This window comes from Ranitomeya imitator, chromosome 3 (assembly GCF_032444005.1).
Source record: "Ranitomeya imitator isolate aRanImi1 chromosome 3, aRanImi1.pri, whole genome shotgun sequence".
NCBI classification, from domain to species: Eukaryota; Metazoa; Chordata; class Amphibia; order Anura; family Dendrobatidae; genus Ranitomeya; species Ranitomeya imitator.
The window spans coordinates 416,403,132-416,431,103 of NC_091284.1; the positions used below are offsets into that span (position 1 = coordinate 416,403,132).

The following is a 27,972-nucleotide window of genomic DNA, read 5'->3' on the forward strand; positions in this document are numbered from 1 at the left end:
TTCGTGTTGGGGATCTGGTTTGGTTATCTTCTCGTCATATTCCTATGAAGGTTTCCTCTCCTAAGTTTAAACCTCTTTTCATTGGTCCGTATAGGATTTCTGAGGTTCTTAATCCTGTGTCTTTTCGTCTGACCCTTCCAGATTCTTTTTCCATACATAACGTATTCCATAGGTCATTGTTGCGGAGATACGTGGCACCTATGGTTCCATCTGTTGATCCTCCTGCCCCGGTTTTGGTGGAGGGGGAATTGGAGTATATTGTGGAGAAGATTTTGGATTCTCGTGTTTCTAGATGGAAACTCCAGTATCTGGTTAAATGGTTATGCTCAGGAAGATAATTCCTGGGTTTTTGCCTCTGATGTCCATGCTCCCGATCTTGTTCGTGCCTTTCATGTGGCTCATCCTGGTCGGCCTGGGGGCTCTGGTGAGGGTTCGGTGACCCCTCCTCAAGGGGGGGTACTGTTGTGAATTCTGTGGCAGAGCTCCCTCCTGTGGTCACAAGTGGTACTTCGGCTGATTCTCTCTGTGAGCTTCTGTTGGTGGAGGGAAGTGGTACTGCGGCTTCTGAGTTTCAATGTTCCAGTGTTGGACTTGCTTTTCCCTGGATCATTCCTGTGGCCTGCTGCTCTGCATAGCTAAGTTCTTCTTTGCTATTTGTTTGCTATTTTTTCTGTCCAGCTTGTCTATTTTGTTGCTGGAAGCTCTGGGACGCAAAGGGTGTACCTCCGTGCCGTTAGTTCGGTACGGAGGGTCTTTTTGCCTCCTTTGCGTGGTTTTCTTTAGGGTTTTGTGTAGACCGCAAAGTTACCTTTTCTATCCTCTATCAGTTAAGAAAGTCGGGCCTCACTTTGCTGAATCTATTTCATCTCTACGTTTGTCTTTTCATCTTAACTCACAGTCATTATTTGTGGGGGGCTGCCTTTTCCTTTGGGGTATTTCTCTGAGGCAAGGTAGGCTTATTTTCTATCTTCAGGCTAGTTAGTTTCTCAGGCTGTGCCGAGTTGCATAGGCAGAGTTAGGCGCAATCCACGGCTGCCTCTAGTGTTGTTAGGAGAGGATTAGGGATTGCGGTCTGCAGAGTTCCCACGTCTCAGAGCTCGTTCTATGATTTTGGGTTATTGTCAGATCACTGTATGTGCTCTGACCGCTATGTCCATTGTAGTACTGAATTGCCTTTCATAACAGAGTCCCTGGATCCTAGATGTCCGCCGGACTCCTTCCGGGTCATGAAATGACCTGGCTAGCCGGCGCCTGCTGAGAGTTGCTGAGAGCAGGCGCCGGAAAGCCAACTAAACTGCCTGTCAGATCGTTGATCTGACAGAGTGCTATGCACAGTGTCAGATCAACGATCTGATCTAATACAGTGATGTCCCACCCTGGGACAATGGTAGAAAGTAAAAAAAAAAAAAATAGAATGTATAAAAAAAAAATTAAAAAAAAATCCCCAAATAATAAAAAAAAACATTTCCCAGTAAATCCATTTATTTATGTAAATTAAAAAAAACAATAAAAGTACACATATTTGGTATCGCCGCGTCCGTAATGACCCGCTCTATAAAACTATCCCACTAGTTAACCCCTTCAGTGAACACCGCAAAAAAATAAATAAAAAACAAGGCAAAAAACATTGCTTTATTATCATACAGGCGAACAAAAAGTGGAATAACACGCGATCAAAACGACGGATATAAATAACCAGGATACCGCTGAAAACGTCATCTTGTCCCGCAAAAAAAAAGCCGCCACACAGCATCATCAGCTGAAAAATAAAAAAGTTATAGCTCTCAGAATAAAGTGATGCAAAAACAATTATTTTTTTATATAAAATAGTTTTTATTGTGTAAAAGCGCCAAAACATAAAAAAAATTACATAAATGAGGTATCGCTGTAATCGTACTGACCTGAAGAATAAAACTGCTTTATCCATTTTACCACACGTGGAACGGTATAAACGCCCCCCCTAAAAGAAATTCAGGAATTGCTGGTTTTTGTTCATTCCGCCTCCCAAAAATCAGAATAAAAAGCGATCAAAAAATGTCATCTGCCCGAACATGTTACCAATAAAAACGTCAACTCGTCCCGCAAAAAACAAGATCTCACATGACTCTGTGGGCCAAAATATGGATAAATTATACCTCTCAAAATGTGGTGATGCAAAAACTATTTTTTGCAATAAAAAGCATCTTTTAGTGTGTGACAGCTGCCAACCCTAAAAATCCGCCAAAAAAACGCTATAAAAGTAAATCAAACCCCCCTTCATCACCCCCTTAGTTAGGGAAAAATAATAAAATGTAAAAAAATGTATTTCCATTTTCCCAGTAGGGTTAGGGCTAGGGTTAGGGCTAGGGTTAGGGCTAGGGTTAGGGCTAGGGTTAGGGCTAGGGTTAGGGTTCGGGTTGGAGTTGGGGTTGGGGCTAGGGTTGGGGTTAGGGTTTCAGTTAGAATTGGGGGTTTCCACTGTTTAGGCACATCAGGGGCTCTCCAAACGCGACATGGCGTCCGATCTCAATTCCAGCCAATTCTGCTTTGAAAAAGTAAAACAGTGCTCCTTCCCTTCCGAGTTCTCCTGTGCGCCCAAACAGTGGTTCCCCCCAACATATGGGGTATCAGCGTTCTCAGGACAAGTTGGACAACAACTTTTGGGGTCCAATTTGTCCTGTTACCCTTGGGAAAATAAAAACATAGGGGATAAAATATCATTTTCGTGGAAAAAAAAATATTTTTTATTTTCACGGCTCTGCGTATAAACTGTAGTGAAACACTTGTTGGTTCAAAGTTCTCACAACACATCTAGATAAGTTCCTTGGGGGGTTTAGTTTCCAATATGGGGTCACTTGTGGTGGGTTTCTACTGTTTAGGTACATCAGGGGCTCTTCAAATGCAACATGACACCTGCAGACCATTCCATCTAAGTCTGCATTTCAAACGGTGCTCCTTCCCTTCCGAGCTCTGCCATGCACTCAAACGGTGGTTCCCCCCCACATATGGGGTATCAGCGTACTCAGGACAAATTGGACAATAACATTTGTGGTCCAATTTCTCCTGTTACCCTTGGGGAAAAAAATTGCGGGCTAAAACATCATTTTGTGGAAAGAAAAAATGATTTTTTAATTTTCACAATGCTATATTCTAAACTTTAGTGAAACAATTGGGGGTTAAAAGTGCTCACCACACATCTAGATAAGTTCCTTAGGGGGTCTTCTTTCCAAAATGGGGTCACTTGTGGGGGGTTTCCCCTGTTAAGACACGTCAGGGGCTCTCCAAATGCGACATGGCGTCCGATCTCAATTCCAGCCAATTTTGCATTGAAAAGTCAAATGGCACTCCTTTCCTTCCGAGCTCTGCCATGCGCTCAAACAGTGGTTTATCCCCATATATGAAGTATCAGTGTACTCAGGACAAATTGCACAACAACTCTTGCGGTCCAATTTATCCTGTTACCCTTGGGAAAATAAAAAATTTGGGGCAAAAAGATCATTTTTTGTGAAAATTAATATGAAATTTTTTTTACGGCTCTACATTATAAACTTCTGTGAAGCACTTGGAGGTTCAAAGTGCTCACCACACATCTAGATTAGTTCCTTAGAGGGTCTACTTTCCAAAATGGTGTCACTTGTGGGGGTTTCCACTGTTTAAGCACGTCAGGGGCTCTCCAATCGTGACATGGGCTCCGATCTCAATTCCGGCAAATCTTGCATTGAAAAGTCAAATGGCGCTCCTTCCCTTCCGAGCTCTGCCATGTGCCCAAACAGTGGTTTACCCCCACATATGGGGTATCGGCGTACTCAGGACAAATTGTACAACGACTTTTGAGGTCCAAGTTCTCCTGTTACCCTTGGTAAAATGAAACAAATTGGACCTGAAGTAAAAATTTTGTGAAAAAAAAGTTAAATGTTCAATTTTTTTAAACATTCAAAAAATTCCTGTGAAGCACCTGAAGGGTTAATAAACTTTTTGAATGTGGTTTTGAGTACCTTGAGGGGTGCAGTTTTTAGAATGGTGTCACTTTTGGGCATTTTCTGTCATATAGACCCCTCAAAGTCACTTCAAGTGTGAGGTGGCCCGTAAAAAAAATGGTTTTTGCAAATTTTGTTGCAAAAATGAGAAATCGCTGGTCAACTTTTAACCCTTATAACTCCCTAACAAAAAAAAATTATGTTTCCAAAATTGTGCTGATGTAAAGCAGACATGTGGGAAATGTTGTTTATTAACTATATTATGTGATATAACTCTCTAATTTAAGGGCATAAAAACTAAGATTTTAAAAATTGCTAAATTTTCATAATTTCCAAAAATTTTTTGTTTTTTCACAAATAAATGCAAGTCATATCGAAGAAGTTTTACCAATATCATGAAGTACAATATGTCACGAGAAAACAATGTCAGAATCACCAGGATCCGTTGAAGCGTTTCAGAGTTATGACCTAATAAAGTGACAGTAGTTAGAATTGTAAAAATTGGCCCTGTCACTTAGGTGAAAACAGGCTTTGGGGTGAAGGGGTTAAAGATATTAAAATAATTAAGTTCAGTTCTTATGCAAAGGTTGATGACACATGACACTGATCTCAGTGCATGGAACACTGCGTTCACTAACTTGCAGTGACTGGGCACAGCGGGTGGACCCAGGAAGAGTGAGTACCTGATGATTTTGTTACTTTATCTACTTTACAAACTTTGAGGATCACTTTACTGATAGTACACGTACCCATTGAAGACCACTATCTGTTAAAAACACAAATAGAACACATACATAATTCACAAATGCTGGAATAAAGTCTAACCCAATCTGACTTATATACAAATTATTTTTAGTCCATTAAAGGGAATCTTGTCAAAAGGCTTTTGCTACCCCATCGAGTAGCAACATGATAGAGGGGCAGAGCCCTTGATTCCAGTAATGCATCATTTACTTTCCTGCAGTTTTGATAAAATCCCTGTTTTATCTGCTGCAGATCTACCACTTCTATGAATGTTGAGCTCTGTATAATCTCGCCCACACAACTAATGGGCAGATTTCTGTGTGCACTGTGCAAAGACCGAAAGCTGCCAATCAGTGGAGGTGACGTTATATAGAATTCATAAATTTGGAGGACTACATGGAAGAAGGTTTGCTAGTCCTCTAGTGACAATCTTCTGCTGATAAAACAGGGATTTTATTAAAATCACAGCAAGCAGCCCAGTCAGTGACACATCACTAGAATCATCGATCTTTTTAGCAGCCTCCTCTTTTTTATCACTAATGTAGCTATGTGAAGATTTTTTTTTATGTTTGACAACTTTTATTATTTTTAACCATTGTTTTTTGCTCACATAAATTAATGTTTAATGAATTTCTTTTTCTGCAATGTAAATATAGAAAAAAGCCATTTTTGTTTAGTTCATCGTTTATATTTTTTTTTTACTGTATGTAGTTTGACATTCGTCATGCATAGTTCACTGATAAAGCTGGAGAATATACACACAGCTTCATTGCACAATCCCTGGAAGGCAGAATGTAGTGAGCAAGAATTGCAATCATCCGATGGTGATGTCACTGGTGGAAATCATGTCAATCACGTCCTAGCGGGCACGCTTTTTGGTTCATTTGGATGTATGCTTAGTGTCACTGTTGTGCTGAAAGGTGAAATGCCTCTTCATCCTCATCTTTTTAGCAGAGGCATGAAGGTTTTGTTGCAAAATTTACTGATCTTTGGAACGGTTCATAATTCACTTCACCTTTACTAAAGTCCCGATTTCAGCTACCAAAAAACTGCTGCCTCCTCCATATTTTACTTTGGGTATGGTGTTCTTTTGATGACGCACAGTGTTGGCTTTTTAACAATCATTCCTTTTGCAATTAGGGCAAAGAAAATTAAATTTTGGTCTCATCATCAACATGTTTTCCCATATGCTTTTGGTAGACTTAATGAAGGTTTTGGCTAAACACAGCTGGGCTTAGTTGCTTTTATTTGTAAAAAAAAGACTCCTGTTATGCCACCTTACACTATATGTCAGCCATATGAAGAATATGGGATATTATTGTCATGTGCAGGCCACAACTTGTACTTGCCACAAATTCCTTCAGTGTCTTTATTTTTTCTGTAGGCTTCTTGGCAGCCTCCCTGACCAATTTTCTTCCTGTCTTTTCAGCAGTTTTTGAATAATGACCAGATTTAAGTAATGTGACTGTGGTAACACATTTAGGTCACTTCATTGTGTCCATCTTCACAGTACTCCATGATATATCTAATGCCTCAGAGTTTTTAGAATTTTTTTCTACCCTTCTCTTGATAACTTTCTATTATGACATCCCTTTGAATCTGGTTTTACGGATAATGGGGTTTGCTGCAAAATGCAACTAAGAGAATGTAATGAAAATCATACTAAAACAGCCAAACGTTACATTGATTTAATGATAATTTGAATTGATGGCAGCTGTGTGCTGAGTGCTGACTACTATTTAACATGAGTTTAAATTATAAGAGGGTGTTCACTAGGGTGGTTCTTAATGCAAGAAAAAAATATACCGTATATACTCGAGTATAAGCCGACCCGAGTATAAGCCGACCCCCCTAATTTTGCCACAAAAAACTGGGAAAACTTATTGACTCGAGTATAAGCCTAGGGTGGAAATGCAGCATTTACCGGTGAATTTCAAAAATAAAAATAGATCATTATTTCCCCATAGCTGTGCCATATAGTGCTCTGCACCGTTCATATTTCCCCATAGGTGTGAACCATATAGTGCTCTGCACCGTTCATTGTGCCCCCTAGCTGTGCCATATACGGTGCTCTGCACCGTTCATTGTGCCCCATAGATGTGCCATATACGGTGCTCTGCACCGTTCACTGTGCCCCATAGCTGTGCCATATACGGTGCTCTGCACCGTTCACTGTGCCCCATAGCTGTGCTGTGCCATATACGGTGCTCTGCACCGTTCACTGTGCCCCATAGCTGTGCCATATACGGTGCTCTGCACCGTTCACTGTGCCCCATAGCTGTGCTGTGCCATATACGGTGCTCTGCACCGTTCACTGTGCCCCATAGCTGTGCCATATACGGTGCTCTGCACCGTTCACTGTGCCCCATACGGTGCTCTGCACCGTTCACTGTGCCCCATAGCTGTGCTGTGCCATATACGGTGCTCTGCACCGTTCACTGTGCCCCATAGCTGTGCTGTGCCATATACGGTGCTCTGCACCGTTCACTGTGCCCCATAGCTGTGCTGTGCCATATACGGTGCTCTGCACCGTTCACTGTGCCCCATAGCTGTGCTGTGCCATATACGGTGCTCTGCACCGTTCACTGTGCCCCATAGATGTTCCACATAAATTTGTGCCGCCGCTGCCGCAATAAAGAAAAAAAAACACATACTCACCTCCCTTGATTGCAGCTCCCGGCGTCTCGTTCCGGCGCCTCCATCTTCCCGGCGTCTCTGCTCTGACTGATCAGGCAGAGGGCGCCGCGCACACTGTATGCGTCATCGCGCCCTCTGCCTGAACAGTCAGAGAGCAGAGACGCCGGGAAGATGGAGGCGCCGGCCGGGAAGATGGATCGGCGCCCGGCGGCTGGAACGAGGACAGGTGAATATGCTATACTCACCTAGTCCTGGCGATCCTCGCGCTGTCCCCTCCTGTCTTCGGTGCCGCAGCTTCTTTCTCTATCAGCGGTCACCGGCACCGCTGATTAGAGAAATGAATAAGCGGCTCCACCCCTATGGGAGGTGGAGCCGCTTATTCATTTCTGTAATGAGCGGTCCCACGTGACCGCTGAAGAGAGGAAGAAGCTGCAGCGCCGAAGCCCGTGGGACGGCAGGGACAGCGCGAGGATCGCTGGGACTAGGTAAGTATACCTCAGCGCCCTCAGCCCCTCACCCGCCGACCCCACCGCTACCGTGACTCGAGTATAAGCCGAGGGGGGCACTTTCAGCCCAAAAATTTGGGCTGAAAATCTCGGCTTATACTCGAGTATATACGGTATATATATTCAATTTTTTGACGGGGCACCCTCTGAAATGATCATTTGGGCAAAAAAATTTAAAAACTACAAACATTTTAAAAATCTTTTCAATTTTACAGGTCCCGACTCCCTACCAATCAAGATACAGGTGCTTTTCACAAAATTAGAATATCATCAAAAAGATAATTTTAGTTCTTAAATACAAAAAGTGAAACTCATATATTATATAAAGTCATTACAAACAGAGTGATCTATTTCAAGTGTTCATTTCTGTTAATGTTGATGATTATGGCTTACAGCCAATGAAAACCCAAAAGTCATTATCTCAGTAAATTAGAATACTTTATAACACCAGATTGAAAAATGGTTTTAAAATCCGAAATGTTGGCCTACTGAAATGTATGTTCAGTAAATTCACTCAATATTTGGTTGGGGATCGATCCTTTTGCATCAATTACTGCATCAATCTGGCGTGGCATGGAGGCTATCAGCCTGTGGCACTGCTGAGGTGTTATGGAAGCCCAGGTTGCTTTGATAGCAGCCTTTAGCTCATCTGCATTGTTGGATCTGTTGTTTTTCATCTTCCTCTAGATTCTCTATGGGGTGAAGGTCAGACGAGTTTGCTGGCCAATCACGCACAGTAATATTGCTGTTTTTAAACCAGGTATTGGTACTTTTGGCAGTGTGGACAGGTGCCAAGTCCTGCTGGAGAATGACATTTCAATCCCCAAATAGATTGTCAGCAGAGGGAAGCATGAAATTTTCTAACATTTCCTGGTAGACGGCTGCGCTGACTTTGGTCTTGATAAAACACAGTGGACCTACACCAGCAGATGACATGGCTCCTCAAACCATCACTGATTGTGGAAACGTCACACTAGACCTCAAGCAGCTTGGATTGTCTGTCTCTCCACTCTTCCTCCAGACTCTGGGTCCTTGATTTCCAAATGAAATGCAAAGTTTATTTTCATCTGAAAACAACACCTTGGTCAACTGAGCAAAAGTCCAGTTCTTTTTCTCCTTGGCCCAGGTAAGACGCTTCTGGCGTTGTCTATTGGTCATGAGTGGCTTGACACAAGGAATGTAATACTTGTAACCCATGTCCTGGATACGTCTGTGTGTGGTGGCTCTTGAAGCAATGACTCCAGCAGCAGTCCACTCCTTGTGAATCTCCCCCAAATTTTTGAATGGCTTATTCTTAACAATCCATTCAAGGCTGCGGTTATCCCGGTTGCTTGAGCACCGTTTTCTACCACATTCTTTCCTTCCACTCAACTTTCCATTAATATGCTTGGATACAGCACTCTGTGAACAGCCAGCTTCTATAGCAAAGACCTTTTGTGGCTTACCCTCCTTGTGGAGTGTGGCAATGACTGACTTATGGACATCTGTCAAGTCAGCAGTCTTCCTCATGATTGTGGAGCCTACTAAAACAGTCTAAGGGACTTTTTTAAATGCTTAGGAAGCTTTTGCAGGTTGTTTTTTTGCTAATTACTCTAATTTACTGAGATAATAACTTTTGGGTTTTCAAAGGCTGTAAGCCATAATCATCAACATTAACAGAAATCAACACTTAAAATAGATCACTCTGTTTGTAATGACTATATAATATACGAGTTTCACTTTTTGTATGATATTCTAATTTTATGAGAAGCACCTGTATATGTAGTCATTTGATCAAATAATGTTTCTTTCTCAACAAAAACAGTTACTTTTGTTGCCTGACAGTTAAATACTTGTTTGACAGTGTCACTTATTATTTGCAGTCCATGAATGTCTTTTTTGTTCTATCTCCATAGTTTTGTGCACCTTGTTATATTCTTCCATCAGTGCTACTCCTTGTTCTGCAGTGTCATTAGTCACTCTCAAACCAGTGACTATTTTCTTGTCAGACTGATAGCCTTCATCTGCAGACCATAGATTTACATCGTTGGACAGGAACGCCGCTGACATGCTGGTGATGCTAAAGAACCTGTAGGTTTTCTGAGTGACAAAGTCTTCCATGTTCTTCGTAAAAACTTATGCTGAATCGACAGTTATCCTCTTTGGAGGATGATCTGCAGCTGGTTTTTGTAGAGCTGTCACCATTAGACGTTTTATGTAATTTGACACAGTATCATCGATCATCAAACAAGGATAAAGTGATCAGTTCCTCAGACAATCAGGCAAGATGGGAAGATCCCAACAGGAACCCTCACTAACAAACCCTAAATCTTAGCTTTGATACATATTACATTTAAAATAGAAGGATAGATAGGAAATTGTACATTTTGTCCTGTGCTTTCAAACGAATCTGTGCTAACGAGCTAATAGAGTTGACACCTTGAGGAGTCACCGCATGTTAATCTTGGCTATGCCTTTATACACAATAATAATGATTTTGACAGTGTAGGGACAAATGTATAATTTCCTATCTTCACCACTATTCTAAATTTAATATTAATAAAAGCTAAGTTCTAGGGCTCGTTTGTGAGTTCGACTTGGGGTCTCCCTGATTTGTCTGATTATTTAACATATCCCTCCAAAATCCGTAATATGGTCACAGTATATATAATTTCAGTTCCTCGGACAAGTACCATAAGTATCTTTTCACCTTCTTCATGGCGTCTTCTGACACTGAGTTGCCCTGTTCCTGGTACAGATAGATGTCCTTGAGCAGCTGGAGATCATTGCATGCAGCTGATGGCGCCAGGAACCACACCATCATATAGATCAAAACAGTGAACTGACAGATATCTGTGATAGACTTTTCTTCCTTATTTGTCAGCATGAATTGACTCCTGAACATCCACATTTTTAGCGCATAGGTTATTATTAATATTATTATTTATTGTTATAGCGCCATTTATTCCATGGCACTTTACATGTGAGGAGGGGTATGCATAATAAAAACAAGTACAATAATCTTAAACTATACAAGTCATAACTGGTACAGGAGGAGTGAGGACCCTGCACGCAAAGGCTCACAATCTACAAGGGATGGGTGAGAATACAGTAGGTGAGGATAGTGCTGGTCATGCAGCGGTTTGGTCGATCGGTGGTTACTGCAGGTTGTAGGCTTGTCGGAAGAGGTGGGTCTTCAGGTTCTTTTTGAAGGTTTCAATGGTAGGCGAGAGTCTGATGTGTTGTGGTAGAGGGTTCCAGATTAGGGGTGATACGCGAGAGAAATCTTGTATACGATTGTGGGAAGAGGAGATAAGAGGGGAGTAGAGAAGGAGATCTTGTGAGGATCGGAGGTTGCGTGTAGGTAAGTATCGGGAGACGAGATCACAGATGTATGGAGGAGACAGGTTGTGGATGGCTTTGTACGTCATGGTTAGGGTTTTGTACTGGAGTCTCTGGGCAATGGGGAGCCAGTGAAGGGATTGACAGAGGGGAGAGACTGGGGAATAGCGGGGGGACAGGTGGATTAGTCGGGCAGCAGAGTTTAGAATAGATTGGAGGGGTGCGAGAGTGTTAGAGGGGAGGCCACAGAGCAGGAGGTTGTAGTAGTCAAGGCGAGAGATGATGAGGGCATGGACTAGGGTTTTTGCAGATTCTTGGTTGATAGATGGCCTTTTCCATCCATCTGGCTCGGTGAAGTCCAGCTGGGGCTCTGAATGAAATTCTTCTAGATGAAACACCACCAGGGAAAATGATTGTTAACTTCAATAATTCTCAGTGGTCCTCGCACAGTTGGTATTGAAACAGTTGCATCTTCGCAAAGGCTATGATTTCAGCTGCAATGTGGGCAACTGCTGTTGACATGATCTGGTCTGATAGTGCTGTCTGAAAGGTAGTCAAGTCATTGATATGCCAGTTGTTCTTGAACCTGCTGATCATTTTTTTCTGGACCTTTTGATGGACCAAGGCAATGAACAACCTCTTCTTCCAGCACTATTTGTGGAATATGATGGTGGCATGCAAACCACAGCATGTCCTTGCCAAGCTTCTGTTGTACAAGTTTCCAGGCACCGTTCCTGAAACCTGGGTTGAGAGATGTGGTATCAAAACACATGTAGTTCCCATTGTCAGTAACATTCCAGGACGCGGCTGCAGCATAAACAGAATTAACATAGTAACATAGTTAGTAAGGCCGAAAAAAGACATTTGTCCATCCAGTTCAGCCTATATTCCATCATAATAAATCCCCAGATCTACGTCCTTCTACAGAACCTAATAATTGTATGATACAATATTGTTCTGCTCCAGGAAGACATCTAGGTCTCTCTTGAACCCCTCGACTGAGTTCGCCATCACCACCTCCTCAGGCAAGCAATTCCAGATTCTCACTGCCCTAACAGTAAAGAATCCTCTTCTAGCACAGTTAGCACAAGCTTCACCTGTTCCTTTGGCAAGCTTTGAAGTTCCAAGCAACTGATGAATGCCAACGCCTAATACCAGAATGGGAAGACGATGTACAGTTTTCCTGCCGCTGATGTTTTCTAAGACCTTTCTATCCCAGTGAATTGTTAAAATTTACAGTTGACTGAAACTCCTGTTTCTGGTTTTGAACCATTATCTGACAGTGTTTCTTTCTTTCTCTATGAATTGATGAATGAGCTACATTGAAATCTGCAGAATCATGGCCAAGGTGGAGAAGGGTTTGTGTGAGACTTAATGCTCCATTTTTATCACTAACTTTGGCCACGTCAAGGCTTGCTGACAGTTTGTCATGTACTACTCTGACTCTTCCTGTTTTGGCTCATTTGCTGACGGCAGTACGTCTGATGCTTCATATGTTTCATTGTCTTCCGTATCTGTATCTACTTTATCAGAAGATTACTGCAACACCACCTTTTCCTCTCTAGCACTTCTTTCTTGTCTCTCATTCTCGATCCTTTTCTTGTAATTTGCCTCTTTCTTCAAAATGTCTTGGTTTTTCTTAAACTCTTTGTCAACACCTCCCATTTTTCCATGGCGTACAGTTTGTTTCTGAGCTAGCAAAAACTCCTTGTCCTCAGGTAGTCATGTTATATCAATAGACATTTGTCCAATAAGCCACAAGTCTGTTTCGCTTCTGGCTGTTGGCTTTGACAGACTGCAGTTCTAGCCGCTATGTTTGAAGTTTTATTTTTGAACCCCTGTAAAGGGAGTATGGTGTACAGGGACTGATGGAAACAGAAACAGACAGTGCTTCTCGCTAAGATATAGTACATTAATCCTAATCAGAGGACAGGACTGATTGGCTGAGCAAACTGGAGAAGAAGGGTGTTATTAATGTCAGGCTATATTGAGCAAAATTTGCTCTGTCCTGCCACAACCAGGTCTTTTAGATGAGGCGTATATGGGACTCGGCCATGGTAAAAATCTAGAAAGTTTGATGGTAAGTAGGGACCCCTAAATCTGTGTGCATCTGACTGAATTATTTTCTGCATGTTTAGATTACATACAGAAACAGAATCAAGGGGTACCTTCTGAAAAAAACATACTTTCGAAACTAAGCTCCACCCTAGTGTTTATACTTAGTAGTGTTCTCTACCTGTCACCATGAAAATGCAATCCAATCTATAGATTATAGAGCAGTGGTAGCTGAGCAGAGTGTTAAATGAATAAAACACAGGTTATACTGAATATTTTCTCACAAAACTATATATCAATCTGCAAAGCTCCACCTGCTCTATAGCATCATGGCCACAGATTAGATTGTATTTTCACTGGGACAGGTTTCCTTTAACTCTTTCACTGCCCAGCCTGTTTTCACCTTGCTGACAGGCCAAATTTTACAACCAATGTCACTTTATGGGGTAATACTTCTGGAAAGCTTCAACAGATCCCAGTGATTCTAAGACTGTTTTCTTGTAACACATTGTACCGTATGTTTGTGGTAAATTTAGAACAATAGTTTTTGTGTTTATTTGTGAAAACATGTGTACTCTTGTGAAAATTTTGCAATTTTCCAACTTTTAATTCCAACTTCATCAGGCAGCTCCTGATGAAGATACATCGAAACGCGCGTAGGGGCAACAGGTTGCGGGCTTTAAAATTATACTTTGCCAGTAAGTATTTGCCTATCTTTTGCATTAATTGTTTACCCTTTTCATTTTGAGCCCACTTGCGGTCTTGCACTATTGGCACTTTACCTCTACACTGGCATATACAAATAGCCACATGCTGCTATCACTATCTCACATGAGAACACTGCTTAATATCATTGCCTCGCATGAGAACATGGTTTAATAAATTGTGCACTAGAGTTGTTTCATATTTCATGCATTGGAATAGTTTATCTGGCTATAAAATAGCCAGATTCTTGTGGTTGTTGGTACATTTTTAATTAATTTAACCTTATTGAATTATTACTTATTTTACAAATGAGGTGGCTGTACTACAATCCCTTTTCCCACTACTGGTTGTTAATAAGCTAACTTAGGATCCCCCTGTTCCTGCTTCTGCAGTATTATTCTGTTCATTATTTATTGTATTTCTTGAATAAAATCTAAATACCTGGTGCAAGATACTCGTTTTGCCCCATTTTTTCTTGCTCTAATCAGCTAGTAGGGGTTGTTGTTTGCAATATTGTCTATTGAGTTTTGCCTTTAACTGTTCCCATAATTATACAGTTCTCTTGGTGCCTAATATACAGTTGTGTGAAAAAGTGTTTGCCCCTTTTTTGATTTCCTATTCTTTTGCATATTTGTCACACTCAAATACATAGTAACATAGTAACATAGTTAGTAAGGCCGAAAAAAGTCATTTGTCCATCCAGTTCAGCCTATATTCCATCATAATAAATCCCCAGATCTACGTCCTTCTACAGAACCTAATAATTGTATGATACAATATTGTTCTGCTCCAGGAAGACATCCAGGCCTCTCTTGAACCCCTCGACTGAGTTCGCCATCACCACCTCCTCAGGCAAGCAATTCCAGATTCTCACTGCCCTAACAGTAAAGAATCCTCTTCTATGTTGGTGGAAAAACCTTCTCTCCTCCAGACGCAAAGAATGCCCCCTTGTGCCCGTCACCTTCCTTGGTATAAACAGATCCTCAGCGAGATATTTGTATTGTCCCCTTATATACTTATACATGGTTATTAGATCGCCCCTCAGTCGTCTTTTTTCTAGACTAAATAATCCTAATTTCGCTAATCTATCTGGGTATTGTAGTTCTCCCATCCCCTTTATTAATTTTGTTGCCCTCCTTTGTACTCTCTCTAGTTCCATTATATCCTTCCTGAGCACCGGTGCCCAAAACTGGACACAGTACTCCATGTGCGGTCTAACTAGGGATTTGTACAGAGGCAGTATAATGCTCTCATCATGTGTATCCAGACCTCTTTTAATGCACCCCATGATCCTGTTTGCCTTGGCAGCTGCTGCCTGGCACTGGCTGCTCCAGGTAAGTTTATCATTAACTAGGATCCCCAAGTCCTTCTCCCTGTCAGATTTACCCAGTGGTTTCCCATTCAGTGTGTAATGGTGATATTGATTCCTTCTTCCCATGTGTATAACCTTACATTTATCATTGTTAAACCTCATCTGCCACCTTTCAGCCCAAGTTTCCAACTTATCCAGATCCATCTGTAGCAGAATACTATCTTCTCTTGTATTAACTGCTTTACATAGTTTGGTATCATCTGCAAATATCGATATTTTACTGTGTAAACCTTCTACCAGATCATTAATGAATATGTTGAAGAGAACAGGTCCCAATACTGACCCCTGCGGTACCCCACTGGTCACAGCGACCCAGTTAGATACTATACCATTTATAACCACCCTCTGCTTTCTATCACTAAGCCAGTTACTAACCCATTTACACACATTTTCCCCCAGACCAATCATTCTCATTTTGTGTACCAACCTCTTGTGCGGCACGGTATCAAACGCTTTGGAAAAATCGAGATATACCACGTCCAATGACTCACCGTGGTCCAGCCTATAGCTTACCTCTTCATAAAAACTGATTAGATTGGTTTGACAGGAGCGATTTCTCATAAACCCATGCTGATATGGAGTTAAACAGTTATTCTCATTGAGATAATCCAGAATAACATCCCTCAGAAACCCTTCAAATATTTTACCAACAATAGAGGTTAGACTTACTGGCCTATAATTTCCAGGTTCACTTTTAGAGCCCTTTTTGAATATTGGCACCACATTTGCTATGCGCCAGTACTGCGGAACAGACCCTGTCGCTATAGAGTCCCTAAAAATAAGAAATAATGGTTTATCTATTACATTACTTAGTTCTCTTAGTACTCGTGGGTGTATGCCATCCGGACCCGGAGATTTATCTATTTTAATCTTATTTAGCCGGTTTCGCACCTCTTCTTGGGTTAGATTGGTGACCCTTAATATAGGGTTTTCATTGTTTCTTGGGATTTCACCTAGCATTTCATTTTCCACCGTGAATACCGTGGAGAAGAAGGTGTTTAATATGTTAGCTTTTTCCTCGTCATCTACAACCATTCTTTCCTCACTATTTTTTAAAGGGCCTACATTTTCAGTTTTTATTCTTTTACTATTGATATAGTTGAAGAACAGTTTGGGATTAGTTTTACTCTCCTTAGCAATGTGCTTCTCTGTTTCCTTTTTGGCAGCTTTAATTAGTTTTTTAGATAAAGTATTTTTCTCCCTATAGTTTTTTAGAGCTTCAATGGTGCCATCCTGCTTTAGTAATGCAAATGCTTTCTTTTTACTGTTAATTGCCTGTCTTACTTCTTTGTTTAGCCACATTGGGTTTTTCCTATTTCTAGTCCTTTTATTCCCACAAGGTATAAACCGCTTACACTGCCTATTTAGGATGTTCTTAAACATTTCCCATTTATTATCTGTATTCTTATTTCTGAGGATATTGTCCCAGTCTACCAGATTAAGGGCATCTCTAAGCTGGTCAAACTTTGCCTTCCTAAAGTTCAGTGTTTTTGTGACTCCCTGACAAGTCCCCCTAGTGAAAGACAGGTGAAACTGTACAATATTGTGGTCGCTATTTCCTAGATGCCCAACCACCTGCAGATTTGTTATTCTGTCAGGTCTATTAGATAATATTAGGTCTAAAATTGCTGCTCCTCTGGTTGGATTCTGCACCAATTGTGAAAGATAATTTTTCTTGGTTATTAGCAGAAACCTGTTGCCTTTATGGGTTTCACAGGTTTCTGTTTCCCAGTTAATATCCGGGTAGTTAAAGTCCCCCATAACCAGGACCTCATTATGGTTTGCAGCTTCATCTATCTGCTTTAGAAGTAGACTTTCCATGGTTTCTGTTATATTTCGGGGTTTGTAACAGACCCCAATGAGAATTTTGTTACCATTTTTCCCTCCATGAATTTCGACCCATATGGACTCGACATCATTTCCTTCGCTAATATCCTCCCTTAAAGTGGACTTTAGACAAGACTTTACATAGAGACAAACCCCTCCTCCTCTCCGATTTTTACGATCCTTTCTAAACAGACTGTAACCCTGTAAGTTAACTGCCCAGTCATAGCTTCCATCTAACATTGTTTAAAATAATCAAACAAAGAAATGTAAATATTAGACAAAGATTACATAAGTTATCACAAAATTCAGTTTTTAAATGAAGGTCTTTATTATTAGGGAAAAAGAATCCATGCCTACAAAAAGTGATTGCCTTCTAAACCTAATAACTGGTTGGGCCACGCTTAGCAGCAACAACTGCAATCAAGCATTTGCGATAACTAAAAATGAGTTTTTTACAACGCTGAAAGAATTTTGGCCCACACCTCTTTGCAGAATTGTTGTAATTAAGCCATATTGGAGGGTTTACGAGCATTAACTGCCTTTTTAAGGTCATGCCACAGCATCTCAATCGGATTAAGGTCAATACTTTAACTAGGCCACTCCAAAGTCTTTATTTTGTTTTTCATAAGCCATTTAGAGGTGGACTTACTGGTGTGTTCATTGTCCTGCTGCATAACCCAAGATCACTTCAGCTTGAGGTCATGAACAGATGCCCAGATATTCTCCTTCAGGATTTTTTGGTAGACAGCAGAATACATGGTTCCATTTACCACAGCAAGTATTACAAGTTCTGAAGCAGCAAAATAACCCCAGACCATCACACCACCACCATATTTTACTGTTGGTGTGATGTTTGTTTTTTGAAATACTATGTTACTTCTACACCAAATGTAATGGTACATACTGTTCGGATTGGAGGGATTGCACTAAAAAAAAAAATAATAATGCGCAATCGCAACCCAGGTCCAATGTGCAGAGATGTTAAACTGCAGCTAATGTGAACAATGGCGGAATACACAGCAAGCGATCGCTTGGACACACTGAGTTAAATGCCACTTAGTGAACAGCACCAGAAATGAACATGCAAGCAAAAACAAAACAGATGCTCTGCTACAGAGCTGTGTCACTCACACACAGTATCGGAATAGATGCTCTGCAATAGAGCTGTGTCACTCGCACACAGTAACAGAATAGATGCAGAGTCAAAAGGAAAATGCTACGCTGATGCTAGTAAACTAAAACAAAACCCTGTAGAACTCACAGGGGAGCAAAAAAGGCTCTGTGGTTGGACTTGCTCTGTTACTCAGCTGTGCTAACCACACACATGAAAGGATACAGATGCTGGAAGCCAAGCAGCAATCAAAAACTCTAATAGGCTTTAAGGTGAGCAAGATCACAACACACGTGCAGTCATAGTGGTAGAGTATCCACTCACACGCACCAACACAAATGATACTAGCGCACAGGCGTGCGCCTCTGATTGCCCTATATATTAGGCTCATGTCCAGATGGACAGGACCTTGCCCATAGACCAATCCCAAGCAACCATTTAGCCAGAGCAGCTGACATCCGACCTCCAATAGGAAGATGCCACATCACGGACATGCTCAGGAGACTGCAGGGCCAGACAAGGCTTGGGATCCATCCCGTGCAGCGGGAAAATCCTGGCGCCTAACCCATACACCTTCCAAAAAGTTTAACTTTTGTCTCGTCAGTCCAGAGTATTCTCCCAAAAGTCTTAAGGATCACCAAGATTTTTTTTTGGCAAAACTGATACAAGCTTTTATCTTCTTATTGCTCACCAGTTGTTTTCGTCTTGGAATTCAGGCATGCAGGCCATTTTTACCCAGTCTCTTTCTTATGGTAGAGTCATGAACACTGACCTTAACTGAGGCAAGTGAGGCCTACAGTTTTATGGATGTTGTTGTGGGGTCTTTTATGATCTCTTGGATGAGTTGTTACTGCGCTTTTGGGGTAATGTTGGTCGGCCGGCCCTTCCTGGGAAGGTTCACCACTGTTCCATGTTTTCACCATTTGTGGTTTGCTAGAGTCTCAAAGATTGAGAAATGAATTTATAATCTTTTCCAGGCTGATATATCTCAATTACCTTTTTTCTCACTTGTTCAAGAATTTCTTTGGATCGTGGCATGATATCTAGCTTTAGAGGATCTTTTGCTCTACTTCACTTTGTCAGGCAGGTCATATTTAAGTGATTTCTTCATTGAAAACAGGGGTGGCAGTAATCAGGCCAGCGTGTGTCTAGGGAATTTGAACTCAGCTTCCCAAAGATGTGATAAATCACAGTAAATTTATATTTTAAGGAGGGGCAATCACTTTTTCACACAGGGCTCTGTGGGTTTGGATTTCTTTTTCCCTGAAGAATAAAGCCTTCATTTAAAACTGCATTTTGTGTTTACTTGTGTTATTTTTGTCAAATATTTAAATTTGTTTAGCAATCTGAAACATTTAAGTGTGACAAACATGCAAAAGAATAGGAAATCAGAACGGTAGCTCCATCAACTAATCTAAATAATTTTATTTCATTTTTTTTTACACTTTCCTGTGTGACACTAATTCTGATTATATTTTAAGTCTTCTATGTTCTGTTCTTCTAGTCTTCAATCAGCAGCCGAAACATCGAAATTGCTGTGATTGGCTGCTCAGAATTGAACAGCCAATCACAGCGACCATAGTTGCAGGGGAGGGGGGAGTGGCTATACTCACTAGGCAACAGGGCAGGAAGTCCAGGTGCCCTGTTTCTTTTCTTCTTGAGATCACCATACTTTCAGACACGGTGGTCGCATGATCGCCATGACGTAGTCATATGTCAAAAGTTGGGAACCTAGGACATATAGGTATGTCAAAGGTCGTAAAGAGGTTAAGCAACCTTATTTTTATTTTGTCATTAAAAAAATGATGTGTTTGTTTCTCAATAGATTTTTACATACGGTAATTTGCGTGACATTATTAAAGATTTAAAAATCTCTCTTGGTGTGATGTTTTACATTTCTATTAACTCTAATACATACAGGTCAAGATCTTTCAGTCAAAAGTAATATTGCAAACTCTATAAAAGGACAGCTGGGTGTGAGCGTAAATGCCAAGTATAGATTTAGTTTTGGTAGTTTTCTGTTATGAGCCCATGTGAGTAACTCTGAAACTTTTCCAAGAATGAAGATATGAATCAACAGACATGGTCTGTGTAGTAATAGCCTCATCATTTCATATGGTGCTCACTGTAGTACTAAAATAATACTAGATGTCAAAAGGCTGAACAATTCAAAGTTAGATATCAACTATATTTCAGTTTTTAATTTATATTTTTCTAAAAGACTTTAAACTATTTGTTACCTGGGGCCCCAGACCACCAGAGATTTTACAATATTTTAGCTCTTATACTAGACTAGCTCATACATAACAAGTATATACCCTTGAAAACTAGGAAAGTTACGTAAAAGGTGTTGTAGAATTGTAAAAAAAATATTTGAATTGATTTTATAGAGAAATAAAGAGTTACAAACTTGTATATGTCTAGCATTCAAAGCCGAATTTAGAAACAAAATGAACATATACCCTGCTGTAAGTAAAAAGCAAAAGTGCATATGAATAACATAGGGTACTTTGTAAACATGGTTTTGGATAGCTGTAACCTAACCAGTTGGGATGATCAAAAATGACCTCAGAGTATGAAAGGGCTGAGTAGCAGTAGGGCCCAACTCTGGACACCCAGAAATGGGAAGCTATATAAGTGCAATGCCCAGGTCACAAAAAGGGAGCCATGCCCTTACATGCAAAACCTAAGGCAAAACTGGAGAAAATGAACTGAAGTATAAGACACTGGCCACTACACAGAATAAAACTAAGATAGAAACAAAATGACTTAGATATAGCAGGACATATGTTGATTTTTAGTGAGGAGTGAGTATACTCATTACTCGAAATTTCCCTAGTACGCTCGGGTGTCCTCCGAGTATTTTTTTAGTGCTTGGAGATTTAGTTTTTCTTGCCGCAGCTGAATGATTTACATCTGTTAGCCAGCATAAGTACATGTGGGGATTCCCTAGCAACCAGGCAACCCCCACATGTACTTATGCTGGCTAACAGATGTAAATCATCCAGCTGCAGCGAAGAAAACTAAATCTCCGAGCACTAAAAAATACTCAGAGGACCCCCGAACATGCTCGAAAAATCTCGAGTAGCGAGTATATTCGCTCATCACTATTCATTTTGTTTCTATCTTAGGTTTTGACCGTTTAATAGCCAGTGTGAACTACACTGCTCCTACATGTTGCATGTATACCAATTTACTGGTATACTCCAGTTAATTTTTTTTCGCTATGTCTGAACTTGAATAGAGCCAAGATGTTACACTAGACACATACCATGGACAAATGTAGCACTAGTTTTAAAAAGCAGACATTTTTTCTTCTCTACCAGGACAACCCATTTTCTTGTTCAATATTCAATTAACCATTTGACTTCCAAGGCCACAAAGGATATTGGTTTAACACTAATGAAATTATTCTGGACAGTATGAATGAACCCCTAAAATACTCTGTTCAACATTGACATTGCAACACCAAGAAGGAAAAGTCATGGAATTATAGAAATCACAGGATTGATAGACATGTTAATGATATGCAAATGCTAAAAAAAAGGAAACAATTTCAAATTATCTCAATTTATTCAGTATCGAGTATGAACATCATTGTGTCCAAAACGGAAGTAGGACTCCTCGGTAGAGAGGATTGATGTCCATTTCTGCTTGCATTGTCGTCTTGCTCTGCACTATAGTAGCGTTTGAGAGCAATGGCATGAAGTCAATAAAACACCAGTAGCTGGACGTCATGCTCGTAGCCTAATGTCATGCAAACACCTTTGATTGTTTGTGTGGGCACTTTTGACATCTTAGGGTACCGTCACATTTAGCGACGCTGCAGCGATCTAGACAATGATGCCGATCGCTGCAGCGTCGCTGTGTGGTCGCTGGAGAGCTGTCACACAGACAGCTCTCCAGCGACCAACGATGCCGAAGTCCCCGGGTAACCAGGGTAAACATCGGGTTACTAAGGGCAGGGCCACGCTTAGTAACCCGATGTTTACCCTGGTTACCAGTGTAAATGTAAAAAAAAAAAAACACTACATACTTACATTCCGGTGTCTGTCGCGTCCCCTGGCGTTCTGCTTCCCTGCACTGTGTAAGTGCCGGCCGCAAAGCAGAGCGGTGATGTCACTGCTGTGCTATGCTTTACAGCCAGCCGGCGCTGACACAGTGCAGGGAAGCAGAACGCCAGGGGACGCGACAGACACCGGAATGTAAGTATGTAGTGTTTTTTTTTTTTTACATTTACACTGGTAACCAGGGTAAATATCGGGTTACTAAGCACAGCCCTGTGCTTAGTAACCCGATGTTTACCCTGGTTACCAGTGAAGACATCGCTGAATCGGCATCACACATGCCGATTCAGCGATGTCTGCGGGAGATCTAGTGACGAAATAAAGTTCTGGCCTTTCTGCTCCGACCAACGATGTCACAGCAGGATCCAGATTGCTGCTGCGTGTCAAACACAATGATATCGCTATCCAGGACGCTGCAACGTCACGAATCGCTAGCGATGTCGTTGTTAAGTTGTTCAGTGTGAAGGTACCTTTAGGTTTGGTAGGTGAAGTCCAATTTCCCTTACAATACAGAATAGATCAATTGTAGAAGCAGTAGTACAGACATTTTTCCAAACAGTCCCAGGAGCTGTTATCAACACCTCTATGAGATGAAAAGCCAAAACTATATTGAAAAGTTGTCTTCAAATGAGTAATTTCCTCAAAAAAAGATAGCCAGTAGGAATAATTTATAGTGGAACTGAAAATCTGTCAAAGGAAATCTGGTCTTTAATATGATGAAATGTATACATTTTATGCTTCCAGGTATTGCTGCTGCAACAATTTTTAACCCGAGTCACAATGTGTCTATAAATGAGGACCAACTGCGAGTGGCATTTGATGGAGATGCTGTCCTGTTTTCTGACGAGTCAGAGCAAATTGTGAAAGAGCATGGCTTGGACAAATTTTTTGAGCACGAAAAGGCTTATGAGAACAAGCCACTTGCACAGGTATAGTGTAGGTGTTTTACATACATGTGATTTTATTGTGCATCATACTATCCATCAGAGTTATTAATAATTATATTCTCTAACCTGTAAGAATACACAAATCCGCCATGGATATTTAGCCTTTAAATAAACACAGTTGGCTTAAGGAGGAATTTTTATCAGTTTAGCCCTGGTCTCATCATATAATAGTGACTGCAAAACGAATGAAACATACATTTTATTTTCCAGTTTCTCATCTCCGTTGTGAGATTTTAGCTTATAAAGTTTAGATTCTAATTTTCTATAAGACCAAGCAGACGTTAACTTTTTCCCTGCATGATGATGACCAATCATAAGCAGGAGCTGTCACGAAGGGGGAAAAAAAACAAGCCCCCAGAGAATGTCAGACCCAGCCTTTTCTGTGTGAGACATGTAATGTCACACAGCCCTGCTCTCTTCAGAGATCTCACTGACCACACATAATGTGATTACAAGCCAGGAAGGGAGTAGAGCAAAACAGTGTATTAGTTTAAACACTTCTTGCACCTCTGACTTTATGGCAAACAGTATGGGGGAGAAAGAGTAGGGCACAGCTGTTTGGCAAAACGAATATGTTTGCAACTGCAGCTCTAATATCACAGCACTGTCAGCTCAGCTCTACTTCCCCAACCATTACATTAACTGTTATAAAATGAGAGCTACATGAAGTTTTTGTAATGACACACAACTTTACTGTACTCTCCTTAATCAAAGTAGATGCTAGCAGTCAGATCAGTGAGGAGAGCAGTGCTGTGTCATTACATGTTTTACCATATTGCACATTGAAAGACGGGTCTGACATTCTTTTTGGGAGTGTTCTTTTTTCCTCTTGAATAACACCACCTGCTTAAAGTTGGTCAGTGATATGTAGGAGAAAAAGTAAACTCCACTGGAGAAGAGTGTCTATGAATGCCACCTTTGTCTTAGAAACAATTAGAATCTAAACATTTCAAGCTAATATCTCTGCAATGGAGATGAGAAACTGAACAATAAAATCCACGTTTTATTCAGCTTTGCAGGCACTAGTCTATGATATGTCCAAGACTCTTCAGGAGCCTTTTCCATGGGCTGATAGTCGGCAGTACAAATTTATATACGTCTATTTGTTCATAATCATTGCCTTACATAATTTTGCTAGTAGCTAATCAACAAATGAGAAAATGCACCTTGGGTGAAAGATCACATCTTTAACGAGGGCCTAAATTCTTGTTGGTCAGGAGCACATTCCCTCGTGTGAACAAGTGTGCTGCCAAGAATGAAAGAACTGTACAGTTTGCATAGCCAGAAAATGTCCACATGTAAATGGAAGGGTAAAGATGGATGATTGACAAGGTATATTATAAGTAAAAAACTCGGCACTCAAAATGTATCGTGTTGAAAAAAAGGGCTCCAATTTATTGTGCATATAGTGATTTTTGGTCTGGGTATAGACCTTCATCAGAAACTGTATGCTGCTTATTGTTTTACTCGGCCTAAGAAATGTATTAGCATGAACCTTTAACTTTTTTCATTTTAAAAAATATTATTCATGGGTAAACATTCACTTTAAAGAAGATCTATGACCAGACTTTCCAAGTCAAGCTGCACACATTGTAAAGTGCTAGAGTGCTATATAAGGATGATTATTTTTTCCTTCTTGCATATTATTGAACAGATCTTATTTTACAAATCATCATCAGGATGGCTGTATAATCCTTTTAGAAACTAAATTTTTGGGACAACTATAAAAGTCGATATGAGTATAGAGAAATATGAAGTACAATCCTTGGGTCAATTGGTACTCAATTCACTCTCCATCAAAGAATACAATTCTAAGATGAGGATTAAACTGATTGTTCTCATTAATGCCGCACAACTGATTCAGCTCAAGTTACTGAAGCATAAGTGGATGATAACTAGAATATTATCACCGTGTAAGTAGAAGTGATAATCAAAAATACAAGAATGTTAATCATTAAGCAAATACAAGAGAAATACAATATAGAGTGAGATTTTGATAGTTTTTTTTCCTGCAAATTTGTAAGAAATGGCAAGCGAGGATGGAATTCACAAAAACATTGCATGGTTATTAGTACCGTAAATGTGGTGTGAGTGCTGACCTTGGGAGTGGGTTCAAAAAAAACATTTTACAATGTATGACTGGTCAGGCCAAAATAGATCACATTCCCTCACTGGGAACTGCTGGTCCAAAGAAAACCACGCATGAAGTGTCAGCCAGAGGCTTTAATTAATATGATGCACATTTGCCATTTTCAACTCTATCGATCACAAAAGAAACTTTTTGCAACCACTTTTGTAAATGTGCCCCAAGGTATAAATATGAAAAAAAACTAGCTTGGTAGTCGTGGACAATATTCACACTACTTGCAGTAGAATTTTTTTTCCAGCTCTTCAACAGTTGCACATTTTGGGCCCAATTCATCATTACAATTTTGTCATTTTTTTGTTGTGAATACCTTTTAATTAGTAATTTTTGATTTGTGACCAATTTATTTGTCTTTTGTTGTTTACTTCCTTTTTGTGATTTGTATGTCAGTATCTTTTGCAGATGTCTTTGTTGTAAAATATGACACAAAATGCACTGTAGTCCCCCCTCACACTCACCACCCGCAATGATTTTATGTATTTTTGCACCATTTAGCGAAAATGCTTGTTTTGGGGAATAGACAAGAAAAGAGCATTTTTTTTTATTTTTAACAAAATGAAAAATTACGTCTGTAATTTGAAGAATTTGGCACAAAAAATGAATAGCACAAGTCAGAAAAGAAAAGTGACAAAAAAGGTGTAGCTGATGAATTGGGCCTTTTGTTTTTGTTACTAAATCCCATGTCCGATGATTTGTAATTATCTTATTGATACTTTTTTTTAATAAAGTTATTGATTAACTTAATTCATTATCTTTCATCCTCAGGGTCCATTAAAGGGTTTCTTGGAATCTCTAGGAAAATTACAGAAGAAATTTTATCAAAAGGGAATGCGAATGAACTGCCCAATACGCACATACTTAGTTACTGCTCGTAGTGCAGCCAGTTCTGGGGCGCGAGCCCTAAAAACCTTACGTAGCTGGGGCCTTGAAACTGACGAAGCTCTGTTTTTGGCTGGGGCTCCAAAAGGACCTATGCTGGAGAAAATACGCCCCCATATATTCTTTGATGATCAGATGTTCCACATAGAAGGAGCCCAAGAGATGGGAACTATAGCAGCCCATGTCCCTTATGGTGTGGCACAAAAACACAAGCATAAAAACACTAAGTGAGACTGATGTAATATCTTGTCCTGTTTGCCTCACCACACTGGAATGCATTCTTTATCTGGTACACAGAACTTACAAAATTATGTTCAAAGCGATGTATAATACTGTACAATTAAGCTGGATATATATTCTGAAAATTTTCCCCAACGGGACTAATTGCTGTGAATTGAAGAATGTAATTAATGGAAGGCCAGGATGTTAGCATAGCTATAATATGTCATGACAGATAGAAGATAGTGACTGCATGTGTACTATGCACCACATGGTAAGGTTTCAAAGCCCCCTCTTTTAGGTATATCTATGCAGTTTAAAATTCCAGGATTTCAAGAGCTCATACCCAAGTTTAAAGGGAACCTGTCAGCAAGATTGTGCACAGTAACCTACAGATAGTGTCAGGTCGGCGCCGTTATACTGATTACAATGATACCTTGGGTGATGAAATCCGTCTTGTGGTTGTTGTTTAATCTTTATCTTCAGTTAATGATATGCTGGTGCTCCGAGGCAGCCTGTGGGGGGGGGGGGGGGTGGATCTTCATGTGGTGCACTGATTAGGTATTCACCAGTATGGCTGTTGATAGGTCACTGATCCCTCAGTGACCTACCCCCTATTTTACATAATGAATATATATATATATATATATATATATATATATATATACACTGTATATATGAAAAAAAAAAATCACCTGTAGCAGGCAGGCACCTGATCACATGTGTAGTGTGCAGTTAATTATTTTTTTTATAGTATACGTTAATTCATTTAAAAATCAGATAGCTGCTACTGCGCTATTTCCTCATCCAAGATGGCACTGATGGCTCCTGTGGATCGCCGATAGCTGCTATTACGCAGACGCCTGAGGCGCCATCCTGGAGGAGGAAACTGTTTTTTTCTTCTAGCAAGATGGCACTGATTTTGTTTTCTGAATTAATGTATACCATTAAAAAAATGAACTGCACATTACACATGTGATCAGGCTGCAGGGCAGGCGCCTGCCTGCTGCAGGTGATTTTTTATATATATAGAGAGAGAGAGAGAAAAACCAACCAGCACTCCTAATGTGAACAAGTGCAAGCTGCAAACTGCAATATAGATAAAAAAGAACACAGCAGCACATGTACATGAATCTAGGCCATGTGAAAACACAGACAAATCTTCAATATGAATTATGCTTCTCCAAAAAAAAAAAATCACAAATTTTTTCAAAAAAATTTTTTTTCATAAAATTTACAGTAATAGATGAAATGAAGATTCTTAGCGTATAAATTGGCCAATTCATGTGTGCCCATTAACCACGGCAAGGTGATCTCCTTCTGATGGGTCCTACTCTACCATACATGCCACTTTTGAGCCACCAACCTACAACTATGGACAAAACATGTCACTCTGGGCTATATATATATATATATATATATATATATATATATATATATAATTCATTATGTAAACTAGGGGGCAGGTCACTGAGGGATC

The 27,972-nt window shown here is 40.3% G+C and overlaps 1 protein-coding gene across 1 annotated transcript in view; it reads left to right on the plus strand.

The window, feature by feature from the left end:
- NT5C1A (5'-nucleotidase, cytosolic IA) overlaps positions 1–27,676 on the plus strand; it is a 117,659-nt gene extending 89,983 nt beyond the window's left edge. The window contains exons 5-6 of the mRNA XM_069757173.1: positions 23,046–23,230; positions 26,160–27,676. Of these exons, the coding sequence (XP_069613274.1) occupies positions 23,046–23,230; positions 26,160–26,504 (530 nt within the window). The 3' untranslated portion in view covers positions 26,505–27,676. The remainder of the gene's footprint in view (positions 1–23,045; positions 23,231–26,159) is intronic.
- The last annotated feature ends 296 nt before the right edge of the window (positions 27,677–27,972 follow it).